The sequence below is a fragment of the Morone saxatilis genome, unplaced genomic scaffold (genome assembly GCF_004916995.1).
Source record: "Morone saxatilis isolate NCDOM2014 unplaced genomic scaffold, NCSU_SB_2.0 Contig9, whole genome shotgun sequence".
NCBI lineage: Eukaryota > Metazoa > Chordata > Actinopteri > Moronidae > Morone > Morone saxatilis.
The window spans coordinates 7739192-7761765 of NW_023340268.1; the positions used below are offsets into that span (position 1 = coordinate 7739192).

The 22574-nt window shown below is 40.3% G+C and overlaps 1 protein-coding gene across 9 annotated transcripts in view; it reads left to right on the forward strand.

Annotated features, from left to right (window-relative positions):
• The window catches only part of LOC118342415 (sodium bicarbonate cotransporter 3-like), a 42338-nt gene that overhangs the window by 11231 nt on the left and 8533 nt on the right, over positions 1–22574 (forward strand). For 4 of the 9 annotated variants that reach the window (XM_035680947.1, XM_035680941.1, XM_035680946.1 and 1 more), the window contains exons 2-17: positions 4590–4671; positions 6205–6354; positions 8455–8593; positions 9149–9309; positions 9453–9641; positions 10678–11061; positions 15146–15261; positions 16040–16197; positions 16869–16956; positions 17171–17317; positions 17732–17838; positions 19012–19186; positions 20714–20847; positions 21035–21280; positions 21939–22044; positions 22326–22487. In XM_035680947.1, coding sequence (XP_035536840.1) covers positions 4590–4671; positions 6205–6354; positions 8455–8593; positions 9149–9309; positions 9453–9641; positions 10678–11061; positions 15146–15261; positions 16040–16197; positions 16869–16956; positions 17171–17317; positions 17732–17838; positions 19012–19186; positions 20714–20847; positions 21035–21280; positions 21939–22044; positions 22326–22487 — 2544 coding nt within the window. The remainder of the gene's footprint in view (positions 1–4589; positions 4672–6204; positions 6355–8454; positions 8594–9148; positions 9310–9452; positions 9642–10677; positions 11062–15145; positions 15262–16039; positions 16198–16868; positions 16957–17170; positions 17318–17731; positions 17839–19011; positions 19187–20713; positions 20848–21034; positions 21281–21938; positions 22045–22325; positions 22488–22574) is intronic. The other 5 variants (XM_035680943.1, XM_035680945.1, XM_035680944.1 and 2 more) reach the window with 5 other exon arrangements.

Here is a 22574-nt window from a genome sequence, read left to right on the forward strand (position 1 = left end):
AGCTTGTGTAGGCCTATCAGTGCTTTCTGAACATATTGAACACACTTTCAAAAAATACCGCGATAATACCGAAAACCGTGATAATTTTGGTCACTATAACCGTGAGGTTAAATTTTCATACCGTTACATCCCTACTAGTTGGCATTTATTCTATAATCTAGTTACTGTTCTATTGATCCAGGTGTACTCAGATGATTTGACCTGCAGGTTTGCTTATCACTTATTAGTTTCAGACAGGTGACAAACATTTTAGAATCATTATGGTCACCAACAGACACAAATGGATGGATCTACACAGGAAAGAAAACAGCGCTGGGAACATATAGTCTGACTTTCTTTAATGTGCAGTTGCAGCCAGACACGCATCTGCCCTCTGTCAGCCCCTCACTATATGATAGCTTGTCTTGCTCAGCTGGCAAATCTTCTGCGCTCCAAGCCCTTGCTGGCACTGCTCCTGTAGCCCAACCACAGCTGTGCTTTGTAGACTAGGGGTTTATTTTGGACACAGCTATGTGACAGGTTGCATCATGCCTTTTTAAATTGTAACAAGCAATTTTGGGCCGTGGGCAACAGACTTTAACACGTGCATATTCTTCACTCAACAGGCATAGTGACAACATGCGTAGAATACATGATAATGGATGTTTGTACATAAACAGTAGTTAATACAGTAAAATTAACAGATTTGTGTAAGTGGTATTTTAAAAAGCTTTAGAATAAGACGATACTCATGAAGCAGGAATAGTTTAACACTAGCCTTGTGTGCCCTGCTTGTAAACATTGGTTCATGTGATTCCTGCAGTGTGTGACATTTGAACTGGGGGCAGTTACCAAACTCAGTTCAAAAACTTCCGTTATTGATTGATTTGTTTCAGAGGTATTGTCTCATTAAAAGGAAGTACTATTTACACATCACAAGACATTTAAGCTTGTTTCTTGACCCTGAGAAAGACCTTTGTTCTACATTTAAAGTTAAAGGACCAGTGTATAGCATACAGTGGCAGTAGCACCTAGCATTAAAGTTTCAGATTGCAACCATTTGAATAAAGCTCAAGCATTTAAAAGAAAAACTACGGTGGCTGTGAAAAACACAAAAGGGCCTATTTAGAAACATGGCGGTTCAACCCGCTCATTGTGTCAATAAAAATGTCTTATTCTAAGGTAATTAAACAACAATTCCAATATTATGTGATTATACAACATTGATAATATACCAATAAATATTATGTTTAATTTCTGCCAGTAGATGCTCCTGAATGGTACACACTGGACCTTTTTTAAAGTAATTACACTGCTTTCAAGAAATAAAGTACAGATGTTTATACCTTACTATATAGCCGCTTAACATGTTGGATTTGAAACTCTATCGTAGTTTCCCTAGTCCAGTGACCCTCCATCACAAATGATCACGAGGAAGCAGTCCAGTCCAGTCACCCTTTGTCACTTTTACTCGCCCTTGGTGTGCTGTGGGGAGAAGAACTCCATAGATTAATTTCTTGCTGCTCTTCTCCCTCTCTGCAGCTGAATTATTGCCGCTCCTCATCAAGGCACTGTCAGAGAGCAACACGGCTCATTATCATGCAAATCCACCAGCAACCGAGAAACACACACACAGCCTTACAAGTGCACACAAACACAACCACAGATGGCATCATTCATCGTAGGTGGGGCTCTAACAGGAGAATCATTATGGTAATGTATGTGTGGAAATCTGAATGTCATTGAAGACATATTCATAGTAGTAAGTCGGTAATGGAAAGAGAGAAGAGAAGAGGATGGACATAGTGTGTGCTTTCCATCAGAATCAAACTTCACTGTCGTCAGTGGAGGTGACAGGCATGTTTGGGCTAAGACAGACGACGCCGTGATCTCATCCACGGATCACATATCCTTTCAGCATGTGGCTAACATTGTCACCTTTTGTTTCGACTCTTTCCTGCTTGGCAGCAGAGCCTCTCTGTGATTGGTTGAAGGGATTGAAAGGATCCTCCAATTGGAGATTGTGTTGCCTCAAAGTGTATGTACATGAGGCAGGAGAACAGCACATATGTGTCTGGTCATATATTATACAGCCTATGTAAAAGACAGACTGTTAGATATTTAAAGGTTTGTAGTAGTTTATGTTTTTGATCATTTTGGGCTTAGTTGAAATACAGAAATTTATTTTTAGCTTAATAAACAGCATTTTTATTTTATTAAAGTACTATGGCTTGTTTCTATTTCTTGGTCAGCAGTATGTTTTATACAGTTGCTCATAAATTACAATTTGCATTTGGGAATTTTTAACCTGCTATTCGGTTTTCACAATAGCAGAACCTTGTGATATATCCACTGTGTCCACGTCTTAGCAGAAAATACCAGAAAATGTCTCTCTCTCAAGTGAAGTCTGTGTGAGAAACACTGCGGGATCTGGTTTCGACCTGTCTTTAAAAAGAACAGAAACAAAAAAACGAAGCATTCGAATACTTACTTGGACGCCGATTACCATGGCAATGGTCTAAACTAACGTCTGGGTTGGCCTACAAAAATACATCATCCCTGCAGCACTCTATACATCATGCTTAGTTTAAACACACACTGATTATGGAGCCAAGCTGGACTGACTTCTATTGATTCCCTCTGTGGTCTCTCTTTGTGGTCAACAGCTGGAAGTATTACGGTTATTAGAGGTGTGAAATTCAAATTCTCACAACTATGTGCCTGCTGTGTGTCATTTGACATGTGTATGTGTTTGTTTGTTGATTGGGGGACTGGTGATGGTGGGTGTTAGGTGGTGTGATGTAATGATGTGAGAAGAAGACGAGGGATTCCGGTTTTCTCATTATTTTTGTGGGTGCGATCTGGCGTAACACTGGTATCGGTTCATATTCTGATATTCTGGTGGTAGAACTGGTGTCTTCTCCAACATATTTAGATCTGTTTTGGCCACACATGCAGCCGTAATTGAAGACACTGTCTCTGTGGCTGCCTTAAATGTTATGGCACGCAAGGGCAGGGAGTCGGGTACCACTAATAACGAGGTTAGTAATTGGACCAAATCAGGTTTGGGTTGGGGAGGTTTATGGTTTTTGTCGTTTAGTTTGTCTTACACTTCTTTGTGAGAACCAATTTTGACTTTAAAACTGAACAAGGTTTTTCACTTTTTCAAGAGTTGTTCAAGTTTAAAAGTTAGACTTGGGTTGGCCTAACTTCTGGATAAATGTTGAGGTTAAGTATGCACTGCTGATGGTTAAAGTGATGAGTTTGGGGCTGGGGGTGAGAATATTAATAATGCGTATCTTTGCTGCTATGTATCCTGACAGCTTTATGTCCCCTCTAATTGGATCTTTCTATTTTTATGTTTCCATGACATTGATATCAGTAATTATTTTCACTAAGGTCATAACCTCTTTTTTAATGAGTGTAGCCAGTCTCTTGATGTTGCTATGAAACTCGACCTTTATGACATGGACCATAACAATGAATATATTTTCTGATATAGACTAATGGAAAATGGCACATATAAACCCTCATAAAGTTCCAATTATACTTTGCCACATTACACAGTACTTCAGGTTGTAAAGAAAACCATCAGCGGTTCATTTGCTAGAGAAGCTATTCTGTTATCATTAACATCTTCTGCCAAATTTAACCTGTCTGTCAGAGTATTTTAGTCATTTTGTTCTGGCCTATATTTAAAACCAGTTGAATTATCAGACTAAATTAATCATTAAGTACACATAGTACACATATTTTCATTCAGATCGTGGTCTGTCATGTTTAAGTGGTGTGTAATGGGTGTTGGTGTTGGCCACGTGCAAAACCAAAGTACTTTGTTTTACTCCCACATTCAAACCCAGAGCGATTGAGTGATTTGTAATGGGGTAAAAATACACAAAAAACAAGAAGGCATGCCTACATACCTGTTCACTCCAAATATGTTAATCACCTGTAGTTTTTATGGATGAAGGAATGAAAGGATCTCCATGCTGTGTTCCCACCAGTGTAATCCCAGCCAAGCCAATCTTCCCCAAGCTGTTCTGCTTTGTGCCAACACTATTGGAAAAGCTGCATCCTTTTCTCTACCCTGTTAGTTCCCCACATTCTTCTCCTACGTACAGACATCTCTTACTGCCTCACCAGCCGATCATACATCTGCCATTCCTGTTGCGACAGGTAACGAAGTGAACAGGGTGTCATCAACACACATCAAACTTGCCAACTTTGATATCTATTCCTTTGTGACGACAGTTTGTTGGAGTTATTAAACGTAGCACTAAAGCGCCATTGTTTCTAACGCTGTGCTCCATTACACCGATGACACATCTTATTAAATGTCTGTTGTTATTTTTATTATCGAATGAAAGTCAGACATGCTTTTAATATGTTTTCTTTCCTTATGTTTCTCATCCACTGGTATCTCGAGAAACCAACACTTAAGGGATAGCAGTTTTTTGTCTCAGTGAGCTGTATGACTATTTGAAAAATATAGAGATAAACCAGTATAAGCCAGTAAAATACTCTAGGTGAAAATTGGAATAAAAGGAAAATAGATTTGCACATGATGCTAATCTCTTTTTCTCTCTCTATCTGCTCTTATTTGTTTTCAGGGTCTAGATGAGGAGGCGATTGTTGACCACGGAAAGACCAGCTTCACCACTCACACAAACTATGAAAAGGAAGATTTGGAAAGTATGTTTAAAGCCACCTGGACTGCAAGATTTTTCTTGTGACTATGTGCTTCTTTTTAAGTGATTGAAAGCCAGCATACATTAAGTGGATTTTGTTGCCCTTTTCTATTTCTCTTCAGATAATTGTCATACATTCGGTCATTTGCTGCTGATCAGGCTTAGTCTGATACACTAGCGTACAGAGTAAATATAATTTAATAAGATCAGATAGTGGACTGAGTTTAACATGAAGTATCAATGCTGTTCACCACACTCCATATCCTCCGTCCTCTATTCAATAATATCTCATTCTCTCATTTTGTGACTTCCCTGGAGCCCTCTGTTTTCTGTCCAGCTAAGTTGTCAGGTTTTTTCCCCCTCCCCCCTCTTTCATCTCCTGTGTCTTTTCTCTCTCTTCCTTTCTCTCCATCTGCTCATGTGTATGTCGCTTATGCCTTCCTCTGAGTGCTGCATCTTGGTTTCATTCCTCCTGGGTTCCTTTTCAAATGAAAGAGGGATGACTCATCTGTGAAAAATGAGTATTGGCAGAGAATGTAGGGCAAAAATAGGGCGTTTACATCTCGGAACAATGTTCCTATGTGGCAGTAACAATAACGAGGGGAAGTGGATAAAACATTGGAGGGGAAACAGAGGGGTGAAAAAGTTAAATGTTGTACTCTGGTTTCTTTCATGTAGGTTATCTAGAGCACTCAGACAAAATGGAAAGTTCTTTGTCTTAAATGTTCCTGTTTCTGTCTTTTACCTCAAAATAAATGTCTGGGACTGTGATACTCTTCTTGTAGGTTTGTCTGTTTTACAATGTAGTCTGTATTTGAATTAAATGTCTTTGACTTGTATATTTAATTTAGATCTCTTGGATTTAGAATTCTATTGATATTATTGTCCTTCTGGGAAGAATCTGACTCAAAGCAGATTTCTGCCTCTGTTAGCTGTTAAAGCTTATAAACCAACAAAGCGAGCACTGAGTGATGGCTGGGCAAAAAATCTACCGGAAATTTGAAGTAACAAAAATTGGAAATTGTCAAAATTTGCTCATCAGATTTTGTGTGTATAGATGGAACCTCCATTGAAGTTTTGTGTCATAAGAACATGATCAGAAAAACACTTTGAAATAACATTAAATGTATGTTTCTCTTTAATAGCTAATGGACTGGTTGCACAGAGGACAGCTGGGCATGTCACGTAGGAAACTCACAGGTGTATTAATGATAGCTGCCTTCCACTTAGGGGAGGTCCTGCGTGCATGCAGGTTTTAATGTCACTGTTACTGGGACACTGAATGGAACTGAACCATTGTTACTGTTATTAAGTCCGCCTGTGCTTTTCTGGCTTTGACAAGTCAATATGTCTGCTGTGCAACCAGTGTTAGTGGTATTCTGAGTCAGTTTGTATCATAATACTGAAGATGTAAATGAAATTTATTCTTGCTGTGCTATTGCTATATGCTGTTTTAACTGTATCAAAATACTATCCTGCTGTCTTGTATTTTTATAGAAAAGGTGTCTGAACTGTAATTGCACTTTTTTTCCCCCAGGCCACAGAGCAGTGTATGTAGGCGTCCATGTTCCTCTTGGAAGGGAGAGCAAACGGAGGCATCGCCACCGAGGACACAGACACCACCGAAAGAAGAGAGAAAGAGACTCTGAAGAGGGGAAAGAAGATGGCAGGGAATCCCCCACATATGGTTGGAAACACTCCTAAATGTCTTAATGCCCCCATTTATTACCAAACCCCACACCACTGTTTTTCTACTATTTCTCTCTTTAAATCCCTCCACCTTGCAGTCAATTTCTACTTCTGAGAGCCCTCAACTGTGTTTATTCATACACTCCACACACTACACACAAGACTTGTCTTAAACAATAAACAGAAACCCTTGCAATCCACAATCGATAGAGCTACCTTAGACTTTGCATACCTTTCGATTTCTTTTTAATAGCAGATTTTTTCTGGCATGTGAATTTCACATTACTTAGAACTGATACAGAAATTCTTTGCAAATAGTTATAAACCAAGTTTTTTTAGTTTAGTTTTTTTTTTAACCTAGAGATTTGCCATTCTCTGACGCAATAGTTACGGAATTTGAATGCAATTAGAAGGCCACAAATCATCATCAGTTAAAACACATAAAAAGCTGAATCTACTCAGTAATAAATGAATGTCATTTTTTTATGTTCAACCTTGGTTAGCGAAGCAGTTACAGAAAAGTTGAGAGGGGCATATGGTGTGAATTTAGAATCAGACCTCCCTTTAACAATGCACAGATTTCCAGGTTGGAGCACCACTCTGCTTAAGCCCTCAGTGTATCTCCACCTTTCATACAGTTTTGAATAAAACATTCTGCTCTAAAAGGCATTAAAGGCCACTGGGAACCAGCCTCTGACACTGATTGAAGGCTATGACATTTTAAGGGACGTGTGAGTGTGTTTGTGTGTGCAGTTGCTGCATCACCTCAACTGCAGGACTCATAAGCAGCCAAACAATACTATAAACTGTATGAGGTATTAATTAGACCTTTATGACAAAACCAACATGGAAAAACAGACCAGATTAAATATTGTCTTTAAGTTAGATGTAACTTTCTATCATAATGATTCTTGCTGTGTGCTTCAGAAATGTTGAAATCCTTCAAGGTTTTTAGGGGTCAGTAACATGGGTCATTGACCCAAAAAAAATGTTTATCAATGGAGAGACCATCTTTATGCTCAGGTATAAGTGTGGAATAACAGTAAGCACCAGCACCATTAATATACGAAGTGCTTACACATGTACATAATACATACCAGACTACCACACAGGGTACCCATCTGTTAACAGAAAATAACTTTCCCTTTTTTGCTTCCAGTCATTCCATTTCTGCCTCCCTGTGGCGTTCAGTCTTGTAATCTGCCATATCTATTTCCGTTTTCTCTCTGGTTCCAGATGTCCTGATATCTGCCCTCTAATTCAATCAGACATGAAAAGAAAATTGCTGGAATGCATTTAAGTTTTCATTATTCGCTCTTGCATGCATCTCAGTGTCAAGCCTGCAGATGGATTCCTTCTTATGTGGCACACTGAAGGGCAGTTACAGTGATGTACTGGTCTTACTCTACTCTACCTAAAAAAAACATTCTCCTTCGCTTCAGAAGGAATTAGTGCAGTTGTACCAGACACACAAACACACACACGCTCGCTTACTACATTAACCCAGAACAGACAAACCAAACACTGGCTCTAGATGAGGCCTTTTGAGTTTTTCACAAGTTCTGTGGGGGCACTGTAGTTTCTCTTATATGCTTTAAACGAAGGTGAGGCAAGGGGGTTGTTATCTACAACTACACTGCTAGATACCACTAAATTATGCACACTGGTCCTTTAAAGGGGCACTTTGGAGTTTTCTTAAAAGTACAAAAGTTGAACAATAATGATTTTTACATTCGGCCCATTCAAGCAAAACGCATTGTGTGTATCCTTAAGGTCTAACAATACACATTTCCTTCCCCAGGATTTTTTTTTACATTTTTGAACCTGCATTTTTTACACCCTTGTTTACTAGCTTGCAGTCTTCTTCTTCCCTGCATTTCTTTCAGTCACCTGTAGATTAGTCGAATGATGTGCAATTTTTCCCACGACTGTGTATTGCGTCACCCGTGTGCACATGTATATGCAAACAAAGAAAACCACCCATAGCGCTGTTAGAAATCAATAACTCTACGGGGTACCTTTTTAATAATGTGTAATGCCTCAAGAATTTTACTGTTGTTATCATTGTAACTTTGGCCTTTGCCCACTCTTTGTGCAGACACACCATCCCAGCGGGTCCAGTTCATCCTTGGTACAGAGGATGATGACCTCGAACACGTCCCCCATGACCTCTTCACTGAGCTGGACGAGCTCTCCTTCAGAGATGGCAGGTCCACTGAATGGAAGGAGACTGCCAGGTCAGGAAGTAGCTCAAGGGGCGAACAAAAAGTGAAAGGACTATAGAACTGCATAGATCTGTTGCCATTTTGCAAATCTTTTAGTTTTCAGGATCTTTAATGCATCTGTGTGATAGTTTTGTAACATAATCCTAAACACATCATCATTAGGAGTCAACTGGAAATGTGCACATTGCCATGAAAATCATTGATACCAATAAGTCCCTTTCCACAATTAAGTTATTTTTAATTATAATTTCTTTCCTTTCCCTGTTTTAAGTACTTAGTAACTGTATTGGGATTTGGCTTGAATTTCACAAATGGTTCCCTCACTGAAAAAACTTGTGTTCAGTAAAGTGACAGATTTGGAGTATGACTCACTCAGTTCCAGTGCATGAGTTTCCACCCTGAAATGTGAGATTTGAGTTTGTCGAAGGAAAAATGTAGCTGGGGGATATGAGCAGGAACAACATGTCACTGTACTATAATGCAACTCTTATTCTTTTGTTAATTATAATTTGTGGATCAGATTAAACTGTGTGTGTGTGTGCTTATTCTCTTGGTGTTTATCTACAGATGGCTGAAGTTTGAAGAGGATGTGGAAGACGGTGGGGAGAGGTGGAGTAAGCCCTATGTGGCTACCTTGTCACTACACAGTTTATTTGAACTGCGTAGCTGCATACTCAACGGCACAGTCATGCTGGATATGAGGGCCAACAGTATCGAGGAAATTGCAGGTACTTATGTAGTATTATGGTGAAAAGTATGAGATAAAAAAGAGAATAATTCTACATTTTTCCAGTAATATAATTTTCAATGGTCCATACATAATTTTATTTCACTCTGTTTACATTCCTGCTCTTGCCTTTGTACGACTCAGACATGCTGATAGACAGCATGGTGGCATCAGGCCAGCTGAAGGATGATTTGCGTGCCAAGGTGCGGGAAGCCATGCTGAAGAAACACCACCACCAGAATGAAAGAAAGCTCAGCAATCGCATCCCTCTGGTGCGCTCCATTGCTGACATAGGCAAGAAACATTCTGACCCACTCTTGCTTGAAAGAAACGGTGAGATCCAATGCACTCGCATTTCTTTTTCCTCCATATTTTCCACCACTGGGGAGCTGTTCCTAAAAATCCACTGTTCAAATCCCTCAATGCCAGCGTAGAAGGTGGATGGTAAAAGTGAGTAAAAATCTAGAGAATGATCTATACTGGAGCAGTCAATCCCCTTAGTGAAAGAGAAATCTGGGTGCTAATGACTGTGCTAACCTGTATGGCTGGCCTGGCTTGGGGTTTGAATTAATGATTGTTTTCACTCCATAGGGTGACATTCAGGAAATACTGCTTTACCTGCAACTGGAGTCAGCATTGTGTTGTTGTTTTTTTGACTGGGCATGCCCACAGTGGTGTTAATGTATGGTGTGCATACAGATCTTGGGTGTCCGCCTGAGGTTTTAAGAATGAAAGACATATCACATTCTCCACTTCTGTGCTTGTGGTTCTTGTTGGGCTTGCATTTCCATATCATTACTCCTCAAAAAACAAATGTGAAAGGTCAAAAGTATATATATGATATTGATGGTTGCTGATGGTAATAGTTGGGAGTGTGAAAGATGTGTGCCCTGTGCCAAATGAGTATGTACTGTGTAGGAGTTATGACTGGTCTGTTGTGGTAGAGCACCTTTGCTTACAGTGCACATCGTGCTAACTCATCCTTTCCTGCATGCAAGCCTCTCAGAGTCTTGCTTTATCTCAGTCATGTTGTGCGATTGGTTTGTGTTGTGATGATTGAGACTGAGTTGTTTGGCCCTTGCGGACCCACCTACATGCCACTGAATCATTCTTTGTGTCTTCTGCACACAACCATGCTTTTCGCTCACGTTTATGCAAGCACGAATCTCTCTAACGACACCTCTACCACGCTCTTGCTGCCCACCCCTTCTGGCTGCATCTCCTCCAGATACCATCTCTGTGATGTACTCCTACTTCATATGTTTTTCCTCTCTGCTCCATCCCTTATTCCTTTTCCTCCTCCATCTCCTTTCCCTCCTTTTATCTCTCCCTTCTTCTCTCCCCTTTTTGCCTTTGTCTCCTTTGTTAGGAGAGGGCCTGTCCTCTTCGCGTCTCTCTCTCCACAAGCCAGGGGCAGCTTCCTCTGTGTCCAACCTCTCCCAGAGACGAGAGTCCAGAGTCTCCATCCTGCTCAACCATCTCCTGCCCTCTTCTTCCTCCAACAGTGGGCACTCCCCAGGCCCCTCATCCCTCACCATCCCTCAAAATACCCCCGCTTCCTTCTGGTGCTCCTCCCAAAGCCCGACACGCACCCATGGTGCAGGCCTTGGCCCTCAAGGCATCCCTGAGGTGGTGGTGTCACCTCCCGATGATGACGATCCGCTGAACTCTGCAGAAGAAGAGGCAGCATCACCACAGCTCAGCCGACGAGCATCCTCGGCATCCCAGGGCCTCGAGCTGCTGCCCTTAGAAGGCAAATATCTGTGTAGCCTGCCAGTGTGAGTCACGGCTTGAACAGAGAACACTAGCACTAGCATGAAAGCTCTGCTCCTTGTAAACTTCCAACCCTCCAACCCTGCGGCCATCTCATCAATAACCCACAGCAAAGCTCACTCGCTAAGATGCTTTTTTCCACTGTATTTATCCACACAGTTTTTGACACTAATCACTTCTCAGCCACATGATTCTTGCTTTTCTCCCTTCTCTGTTTCTATCTATTCCACTGACCCATTCTTTCCAACTAATATCTCTGGTTCTTGCTGCAATCACGACTTTGTACACTTCTTTTAGCCATTCCAACTCTTCTTCTCTGCCTCCTTACACATTTTCAAGTCGTTCCACAGTCTTTATGCCTTGCTTGGCCCTGTCCTTTACACCTCCTTCATTGTGTTTGCATGGCCTGTTTTGGTCTGTCTTTCTGTCATTATGCATCATGTGTCCTGTGATGTTTACGACATGTTTAGCAATCAATCTCACTCTTCTCAGTCGAGGAGTTTCATGTAAGACTTGTTAGAAGGGATGTCCTGATCGTGTTTTTTTTATTTTTTGCCACTGATCACACTCTTAATCTTGGGTATCTGCTAGTACTATTATATGTGCTAGGGTCGATACCAAGATTTTGAAAACCTTATGGTACTCTACTACTTTCTTAGGCTATTTTGTAACCTACTTTGTTTAATAGTTATTCATATATATAAAATGGGCTATACTAGTATTAGTATATTAAGTATAGAAAACATTAAGGAACAGCTTGGTTGTAGGAGTTTTGTTTTCTTAATTCAATGCAGAGCTCTTCACCTGTATTATTGAGGAAAATACAAGTATTGATGATATTTGAGATATTGAGATGAGATATTAAATCAGGATCGGGGGCGAAAATAACTTGATTGGGACACAACCATAGTACCATTCCTAATATGTACAAGACAGCTATAATTTACAGTACAAACTTAACCTCAGGGAGGCCTAAAAAGTAACCTGCATCACTGCTTTTCTACTATGGTTATCTGCTTAACTTAAAACAGTGTCCTTTCCTACATAATGTCAATAGAGAGGAGTGTCAACATGAACATTCAGATACACTTTGAGGTGCAAGATGATGCCCCTTTTATAATGTCACCTAAAGCTTCTCTGGTTTTACTTGTACACACTCTCCCAAGTGTGATTATCATTAATTGAAAGTGCTTACTGCTGTTTATTTTATGTGGTGCTCTGCTCACACAACATTGCATTAGGAATATGTCCCTCCTGTCAAACAGTGCTCATTGGGGCCTTTTTCATAGATTGCATTTTCAAAGCAAAATGTTTTGTAACAATGAAAATAGATTGGGCTTTTAATCGCGGATACCAATAAATTTAAAAATAAAAAGCCTTGGTCCCAATCTTGCAGATAGGCACGGGACATCCCCAGCTGTTAAGTCCTTACGTTTTTGTTATGGTGTATTACGTAGAAACTGACATAAGATGTCCTAAATCCTTCATCAGCTATAGTGTGTTTGTGACCTGTAGTTGTGACCGCGGCCCCATTTGAGTACATGCGGATATCCATGTCATGCAACTTGTGCTTTTCCCATTGCATCATTTGGCACCCATGCTCTTCCTTCTCATCAATTCCTAAGTATAAACATTCTTTTACCCAATAGAGCGAGGGCAACGTGTGCCAGCAGCATGGCTAAATATAAGCCTGAGACCAGGGTGGGTGGTTTGGTACTGTGTGTACTATCATATTGGCACCTACAGTGACTTTTTGTTCTTCCCAAACCAAGCCTTGTCAGTTTATTATTAGACTGTGTGTGTGTGAGTGTGTGCGTCTGTGTTTGTCTCACTCTGGGAATGGCTCCATTTGAAAGTATGGGTCATTAGAACCAGCATTCACTTGGTGGGAGCTGAGTCTGAAAGGTTGCCTTGGTCTTATTATAGCTGACAAGCTTCTGTAATTGTACCCCCTTCCAGGAAAATATACAGTATTTCCCAAGAAACCATCGTCCTGACATCAATGTGTGTGGGTTACTATTCAGAGGGGGGTTTCAAGCCTTCATCATTACAGTTTAATAACACTGCAGGTTGTCAAAACTGCATTGTTGTACAACGTTTGCTAAAATAGCTAACCAGCTAACCATTATTGAACAGAGAGATGGTGTTAGACATTAAAATGCCCTTAATGTGCCATTTAGAGTTATTTGTCTGGATGCCAGTAATAGTCTGGCTCAAACATTAAGAACAAAATAATTATAGAAAACAATCCACTAATATAGTTGTTGCAGTTTTTCTTTTTAAATGTGCTGTAATGGTATTGAGTTGACCACAGGCTATTAATACATATACGTGCCATAGACCCATTGAGTATGAAGTAATGGCTGAAATACCTGTACAGAGAGCATGCAGGGAATCACTGGTACACCCGCTCTGTGTTATTCTGAGCCCTGCTTAAAAGCTTTTCAAATCTTAAGCATCTCTTCTTGTCATTTAGTGTCAATTGGGCTGCCGTTTGTCAGTTTTATTAAACAGAGAACATTTAAAAAAATTTAAAAATGGTCATAGCTAGACTAGGTAACCAAGTATTCGACTGCTTGTAACCTTTGTGAGTCTTTTTACAGTATAATTTAAATTGTGTACACAATTGTAGGTTTACCAGCATTAGATCAAGCTCAATACACATGTACGTCCATAGAGAAAATAGAATAGAAATGAATACCTTTTTTTTTTTTTATTAGATAAGTCCTAGTGGTAACAGCCCCACGTAAATCAGAAAATCTATGTGTTACTGTTTTGCATATGAGTGAGATAGCACTGTGACGCCACTGTTTAAAAGGCTGGTATGGGGAAGCATTCCAGGGCTTAGCCTTCCTGAATGAAGTGTGTTGGCGGACGCAACCTAAGCTAATCCCTCCCTTATTCCAAGAGGCTTTGTTGGGTATGTGAGCAATCATGCTCCTGTTCAGCAGTCACAGCTACCCAGCATCCACTGGGGTTACTCCAGGGTACAGTTCAAGGGTATGGGTCACTGGTCACTGGTCATACCACATGCTGATAGAAATGGCACATAATTCAGATTCTGGATTAAATGTAGATAAGAATGTAGCATGTTGCTTGAGCCTTAATAAATGTATTTTGTTGGATGTAGCCTGATGGCGAAATGAGAAATATGTTGATGTAGAGGGGAAAAGAGAGAAACCCTGGTAAAAGAAGTGTTACTTCAGAATTTCAGAGGATAGTATGCATAATGCTATCCTTTGATTCAAATACATTGCTCCCTCATTTCATTTCCCACTCTCATGTCACCTCAAGTGCTAGCGTTTCCTGTATCTGGTATGGCTCAAATCAAATATGCAATGTTGAAGTGTGCAGCCATTTATGCACAGAAAAACTAGAAGGTGCTGAAATCTGAGGAAGGTGAACTGTCAGGCATATCAAACACATCCACTCACCTTTAGCTCAGAGCTGACACGAATTCAAGCTACGCAGGACTGACTTAAGCGCCAGAGTAATGAGCTCAACAGACAGGGAGCAACAAGCAACTGTACTTTGTGAAATGGATCATCTTCCCTGTGGAGAGACATCACAGTGTTGAAGCTCAGTACCAAATCAACAAGTAATGGTTGTGGTAGAAATCATTTCATTTGCAGCCAAAAATGCACCCAACTGTTTTACATTTTAGCTATTCCCTACTAGCTATAGCTAATGTATATTCTCGGCTTGATCGCCTGTCTGTTGTATTTTTAGTCTTTGTAGATCTATGTGGGCAACAGTGTGACTTCAGGATTTTGTGTCAGGTTTGTTTGCCAAGAGCTCACCTCTGATAAAAAATGAGTAAAAAATCTGTTAAATTGTTCGATGCTGCCATAAAGTAGCAGTCTATCTCAGATGAACATTCTTTTCCCAGTTCCCAGAGTAAAGAGAAAAACGAAAGACAAATGGCATTTAATAATGATGTGACAAATGGCATTTTATGGTAAAACCACACTGAACTTCTCGACCAGTCTTTGCTTCCCAAGTACTTACATGGTGTCCATCACTGCTCCTCTCTCCTGCCCTTCCTCTCCCCCTGTCCCTCCCAGGGCCACTTGTGTCTCCGAACTCTGTCCCAAACAATCTAGATGGCAGCAAAGCAGTGGAGAGGAGGCCTTCCAAAGTAGGGGTCAGTAGAGAAAGCAGCAGTGTCGACTTCAGCAAGGTAACCTAACCACAGTACTGAGCACAGAAACAGTCCATCAATGTGGAAGGGCCCATGAGTTCATCAGTGTCCTTTTCAGTTTCTGGACTTCCACAGACATTTCAGTTGTCTGTGTTGAAAACTGCCTGTATCAGAACCACCATCACATACCCATCAGCCCATTTTGTCTGGGTTCAGTTAGAGGCACCTTCGGTCATTGCTCCACCTGTAAAGAACTAAGAATTATCACCAAAGTAACAGACTTACAGAGTTATGTAACTCTGTTTAGTTTTGAAAATTCCTCCCTCGCATGGCCTCCATCCATCCATTTTGTAGTTCCTCATCCATTAAACAAATGGCAAGCCGCCATAAGTAGTTATCATTATAAAATCATCCATTATGACTGCCAAAAACTAAGGTGCAGTGTTTATATGAGTCACAGTATACAAAAGAGGGATGAAAGCACAGTCTTTTCTACACAGGGATAAATAAACTTTCCGTGTTCAGTGCTGTATTTAGCATTGCACAATTTCTTCCCAGCAATGGACAATCTTTGCTCAGTACCTTGTAGTTGGTAATGTAGCTACTAACTCGACCTGTCTTTCATTATCATAGCATGTAAACGACCTGCTGCCATCTTTTACATATACTTTACTTCTTCATTTCTGTTTGCATGTGTGTCTTTGTAAACTAGTTCTCCTATTTCTGGGAACTATCTCTCCTTTCTCTCTCTTTTTGTTTCTTTTAGTATTTGTCTGTGTATGTGATTCTTCAATTTCATTGGTTGCATTGGTTTCAGGTGGACATGAATTTCATGAAAAAGATTCCTCCAGGTGCTGAGGCATCCAATGTACTCGTGGGAGAAGTGGACTTCCTGGAGAAGCCCATAATTGCCTTTGTACGACTGTCCCCTGCAGTCCTAATCACAGGCCTCACAGAGGTGCCTGTGCCCACAAGGTACAATAGTTTGGAATTGATATTGTGATGTTAAATAACAGTTGCAAACTCTGAGAAGTTATTATTCTCTGGCAGCAATTTAAAGCAAACTGACAAAGTCATTTATAAAGTCCTTTTCACATGAGACTACTACAACCTACTACAACCTGGGGATTTACTGTGGTTGTGAGTCAGTGACCCATGTCTATAATCTGTCTAGTAACAAGACTAATTCGGCACTCTTAGTCTTGTTACTTAGACATGGGCAAGTAGTTCTGTGAAGCTCTAATGCTCATTACACACCAGAAAACTAAATAATGGCTTTGAAAAAAAGTATGGACAACTTTGGTTTTCTTTTATACAAATACAGATTTTAGCATATAGTGAGGCAATTTCTTTTAGAGCATGCTGTACACATTTCTGGGGTTTCACTCTATTCTACTAATCAATGATGGTGGGAGCACGATGTAAACAATGTATGTATCAAAATATATGCAAAAATGCTTTACAAAAGTTTTATCAGAGACAAGTGTATTAGAAGGATACATACAATTAATTTTGGTGGAAACAAGGAATGTGGATTTTACTGTTTACAAGAACACACAGGGTACCTCTAACTAAATACTGCTGTGATTAGTATTGAGGTTAGTGTTATTCATGGTCTGTTTCACAAGTATCTGTCTTGTTCAAAGGTTTCTGTTCCTGCTTTTGGGTCCTCATGGCAAAGGGCCCCAGTACCATGAGATTGGCAGATCCATGGCTACACTAATGACAGATGAGGTGAGGGAAAGAGATCTTTGACATTTCCTAAAACACTATCAAAAAGTTCAGTTTGGATATTTTGCGTTTAAGATGCATGATGGGCTGGTTATTTTGGATTTAGTACACCACACTCTCTTTGAACATATAGTGAATGTTCAGTATGTTGCTGTTGCTGTGAACAATTGAACGTTGCATTGCATTACATTTAATAACTTCTAATATAATTATGCAGATTTTCCACGATGTGGCATACAAGGCCAAAGACCGAACAGATCTCCTCTCGGGGATAGATGAGTTCCTTGATCAAGTGACTGTCCTGCCTCCTGGAGAATGGGACCCCACAATCCGGATTGAGCCCCCCAAGAATGTCCCATCTCAGGTTAGTGATTCTGTCGATGATTATTTAATTTGTACTGTGAATATGAATGCACACAAAGGTTTGTTTTTCTTTTAAACTTAAGCTATATTGTGTGTAAATATACATATGAAAATCACTTAAATTTCCATGTTCAACAAACATACAGAAATTTTCAAGGAAGGTGTTAGTGCAGAGGTCATTACTAACCAACAGCCAGCATACTAACACAGCACACACTTAATAGAATTTACATACTGTCTGGTCTTACAAACTGTAACTTCACTGTCACTTTTGTCTATGTGTATTTCTGTATGTACATCTTCATACCACTATAATCACACTGAGGGTGCCCCCTTATGGATTTAAAGCCTCATGACAGCAAAGTAATTGCAATGCATGCAAGTATATTATATTTAAATGTCCTTTGACCTTCAGATGAAGAGGAAGAGACCATCCCAGCCCAATGGCACAGCGTCTCCAGCTGGAGAGCTGGAAAAGGAGGAGGACAATCATGCAGGGCCTGAGCTACAGAGGACCGGGAGGTGAGATAAGCTCCTTTTCTTGGCTCGCCATTGACTTTAAATGCTTATTGGACCTTACTTACTCCAAAAATCTATATAAACTCAATAAAAAAGTCACTTGTGCTCGCAAATATGTTGACAAATAAATATTTGACAATTAAAGTGTGTTCTAGTCTAATTAACAACGTCATTAGCACAAGTAGGCATGTTTAATACACCATGTTGATTATGTTGAGACAAGTGCCTCTTGTTAACAAGAGCTGCAGGAGAAAACTCATTTGCAAAAGGACCATTTATTATTTCTAGACCCTTTAGTTAGAGAGATTTATTTGTCATAATAATGAGAATTTCCTTCCTGCAAATACTCTAAAATGAAGATGAGATTATTTACAAGAAACAATTTCTATGCGTTTCCTGACATATCACTGCCAATTGACTAAAATTAAAAAATGAATGAAATGTTAAATTTAATATACTCAAACCTTCTATGTATGTGTTTTAGTAGACACATCTCTATTGTACTCTGTGAACCTCAGAAGCTGACATTTATGGATAACTCATGCTGGGTCTCTAGAGCCCGGGCCACACAGTGAGGAGAATGTGTTTATTTGAAACAGACACACACACTCTGCACACATACACATCAGTTGGGAGGCACTGTATTATTTACAGATTCGCTCTACTTTTCACCGTTACTATAAAAGGCTCATGCTATGAGGGAGCGACTAGAGGAGTGTATGGAAGTGCAAGAAGCTAATGTAAAGAAAGCTATCAGAAACAGTGGGCTGTTAAGAAAAGACAGCAGGGGGTGTGGAGGTAAGCAATAGAGGTTCCAGAGGTGTGGGCAAAAAGAAAATGGAAAAAGGCCTCACAGCAGAGCAATTGGACAGGTGTCAGAGAAAAGAGAAGAAATACATGGTGAGAAATAAAATCCCTCAAAGGCAAAAACAGGCAGAAACAGAGAAGAAGGCTTGGTGGGTAGTCAGACATCCTGTACAACGTGTGCAAGAAGACAAATTCTGTCATCTAGGTTTTGAGGTTGGATGTTATAAAGATGAAGATTCCCATTTCTCTTATTTAACTCACTGATGTATCATTAATTACTTTAAAGTAACCCTGTCACTGTTATATAATATAATCGTGCACTACTACTAGTAAATGCAAACATTATGAACTACCTCTCTCCTCTCACAGGATATTTGGAGGACTGGTCCTGGACGTCAAGCGGAAGTTACCGTTCTACTGGAGTGACATCAGGGACTCCTTCAATCTGCAGTGTCTAGCCTCCGTCCTGTTCCTCTATTGCGCCTGCATGTCCCCTGTCATCACCTTTGGAGGTCTGCTTGGGGAGGCAACAAAAGGCAACATAGTGAGTCTGAAGGCTTGGCACTTAAACGTCAGTACTTGTGCTTTTTTCATGAATCCAGTGGGAATCTTAACACCCAACCCCCGAGTTGTGTGCCACGTTGTACCAAATGAGATATACAGAACCTAGTACCATTTGGCTGTCATACAGGAGTTTATCAATAATTTTCATGACTCCTGTGCTGGCACTTGGGTAAAATGGATGTTTTTTTGGTATTGTGACAGACAGTGAAACCTCAAGTTCCCCAGAATCTTCTAGCAAATTAAAGCAAAGACGTCATCTGATGTAACATAGTGTGTATATATAGTAAATTATTGAAATATTTCAATATAGAGAGACAAGTGAATGAAGTAAAGGTAATAAAGCCTGAAGGATATGGGATTTTCAAGACCAGTACCTAGAGGGGAACAATTCACAGATGACAGATATTGGTGGCCTTTTCTATGTGGATTGTGCCCTGATTTTGCACCGATATGACTATGCAGAGGTATTCAGAAGGCTGCTTTCTTTAAGAATATTTAAGTTAAGGATTCATTAACATGTTAAATAATTCAACACGTACTGAACACAGGCAGAGGAAGGCAGAGAGAGACAGCAGCTGACGGGATAAAAATGCAGGTGTGTCGCTATGCTGTTAGATAGATGTGACCAGCTGATGAGGACCGCTGATATCACAATTGACTGCCCCAGATAATGACAGCAAGGAAATATGCTTGAACATGCGTGAGAGAAAAGAATGGCAGGATGAAAAGAGAAATTAACTACCGGCCTAAATGCAAAAGAATATTCTTCCTGACTTAACTTTCACTAGTTACCCTCAACCAATGTGTGCAACAAGAATGCTTTCTTACACTGCGACATTTAACATTTACCCATGTTTATGTACAAATATTCAGTTCATGGTACAGTATAAGTTAAATGCAGATGTGATGATCTGCATACAGTCCACCCCAGTCATAACCATTGCTAGTGTTTCTCAAGGAAGAAACTTCACTATTTCATTATTATAGCAGGTCAATTAATGTGTCAAGAAAAGTGACCATAATCTTTCAGCCACTTCACCATCCTATTACATACTCATTTGTGTGGACGTCTTTTACTGTGGGGTCCTTTTTCACTATCCAAAATAAGATATGAATATTCAGCCTCCCATGCACTTATCTGTTATTATACTGCAAGCTATTCCATGAATTGCCTCTCTCTTTTTATTGCTCTCTCTCTCTCACTCTCTCTCTGTTTACCTCTCCTTTTTACCCAGGACACTGTTGGCATAGGTACAGTCTGTGTGCTGGTGTGTGTGATGCGTCTGAGTAAACTCAGAAGGCTAAACAGAGATATGACTCCGGACAAGTCAGCAGGGTGGAAAGAATGTCTGTTTAATCAAAACTCTCTGTGTTCTGGTTGGGGATCTCTTCTTCACCTCTGTTTTTCTCCTTCAGGCTTTCCCTCTCTATCCTCCTTTGTGTGGTGTCACCTCCTCCATCTGCCCTTCTTTGTCCCTTACGCCCTCCCTTTCCTCTGTGTCTACAGAGTGCCATAGAGTCTCTATTCGGGGCCTCGATGACAGGAGTGGCATACTCCCTCTTCGCAGGCCAGCCCCTCACTATTCTCGGCAGCACAGGCCCTGTTTTAGTGTTTGAGAAGATCCTCTTCAAATTCTGCAAGTAAGCTCAAGCAAGTTCCGTTTTTGCTGTGATATGATGATATAGTCAAAATACTAATAAGTCTAAATGAGCTGTATAGAACACAACATTTTGTTTTATGTGGATTCCAATAGCCTAATGAGCACTAATAACCTGCATGTGGATACCTGTATCCATTCTCCACATAACCTTTGTCAATCATTCTCAGTGACTACGGCCTGTCCTACCTGTCGCTGCGGACCAGCATTGGTCTGTGGACAGCCTTCCTGTGCCTGGTCCTGGTGGCCACAGATGCTAGCTCCCTGGTCTGCTATATCACCCGATTCACAGAGGAGGCCTTCGCTGCCCTCATCTGCATCATCTTCATCTACGAAGCTCTAGAGAAGCTCTTTCACCTGGGAGAACACTACCCTGTCAACATGCACAACAACTTGGACAACCTTACCCTTTATTCGTGAGTACTACGATTTCAGTTACTTTTATGTTAAGGTGGACTAACTAACTAAAGTTATCTTCTTGTCGAGTTACAACCACTTCAGCTAATTAGTTACAAAAGGTCTATGGGTCCACAACCAATAAGCCAAGTTGAACCACCTCCAGAAACTATGGTTTCGTGTGATTTCAGAAGTGTTTCTATATACAGTTTAATTATAAATATTTAGTATTACTTTAAATATATTTAAATAATTCCTCAGAGACTAAATATTTTAATTAAAATTATTATTTTTAACAGATAATCATCACCGTGCATCTGAATTGGAGCTAACATGTTCCTTCTTTAGGGCACTCTTCAAGTTAGAATATCATGTTGAGTGATTGAAGTGACAAAGTGTTACATAAAGTAGTGTATTATAAATATAAATAGTATCCCATTAAGTACACAAAGCTCTTGTTGCTGAAAACTGTAATTGTAGTTGCTTGAGCTGTCCCAGTACGTCTTCCCCAGAACTGAAATGAAAATTAGCCCTTTGCAAACTAACATATTTAAAAACAAATGATGCCAACAGATTTCCTGCACCCCGTGGTTTTAATTAACTTTAAAATGGACCCAACTCGTTTCCACCTAAGATAAGCATACATCATTTGCTTAGAATGTATTATCTTGTCCCCAGGTGTCAATGCTCTCCGCCCCTCAATGCCTCGGATAATCTTGTGCAGGACTGGAACCAGACAGGATACAGCCCAGACTCTATCCCGTGGAGCAGCCTCAATGTTTCGGTGAGAGCAGCACACAGTAATCTCCAGTGTGATATGTGGGAATCACACCCACACTTGCATGTGTAGGATGTGTTGAGCAAACACAAATCATTAGCCAGCTTTGTGCATACATTCTTGGAACACACAAACACACTCAATTCATACAGATGCAACTACTTCTACCACAGCTATAACCATGACTATGTTGCCGAAAACCTGCTCACCAATATTAATGTCAGTTCTGGAACAACATGTCAAAATTTGTATTACATTATTATAGCCTAATACTGTTTTCTCTCTAGATGTGTAAGAGACTCCATGGGGAATTCCTGGGTCCTGCCTGCGGTCACCATGGGCCCTACATCCCAGATGTTCTCTTCTGGTCCATTATCCTCTTCTTCACCACCTTCTTCCTGTCCTCCTTCCTTAAGCAGTTCAAGACAGAGAGATATTTTCCCACCAAGGTGAGATGTTTGCTAGATTTAATGTGCACTCTTGTTCTACTATTGTTTACGCCACTTACCCTAAACCTTCTTCCAGCATAAAGTAAA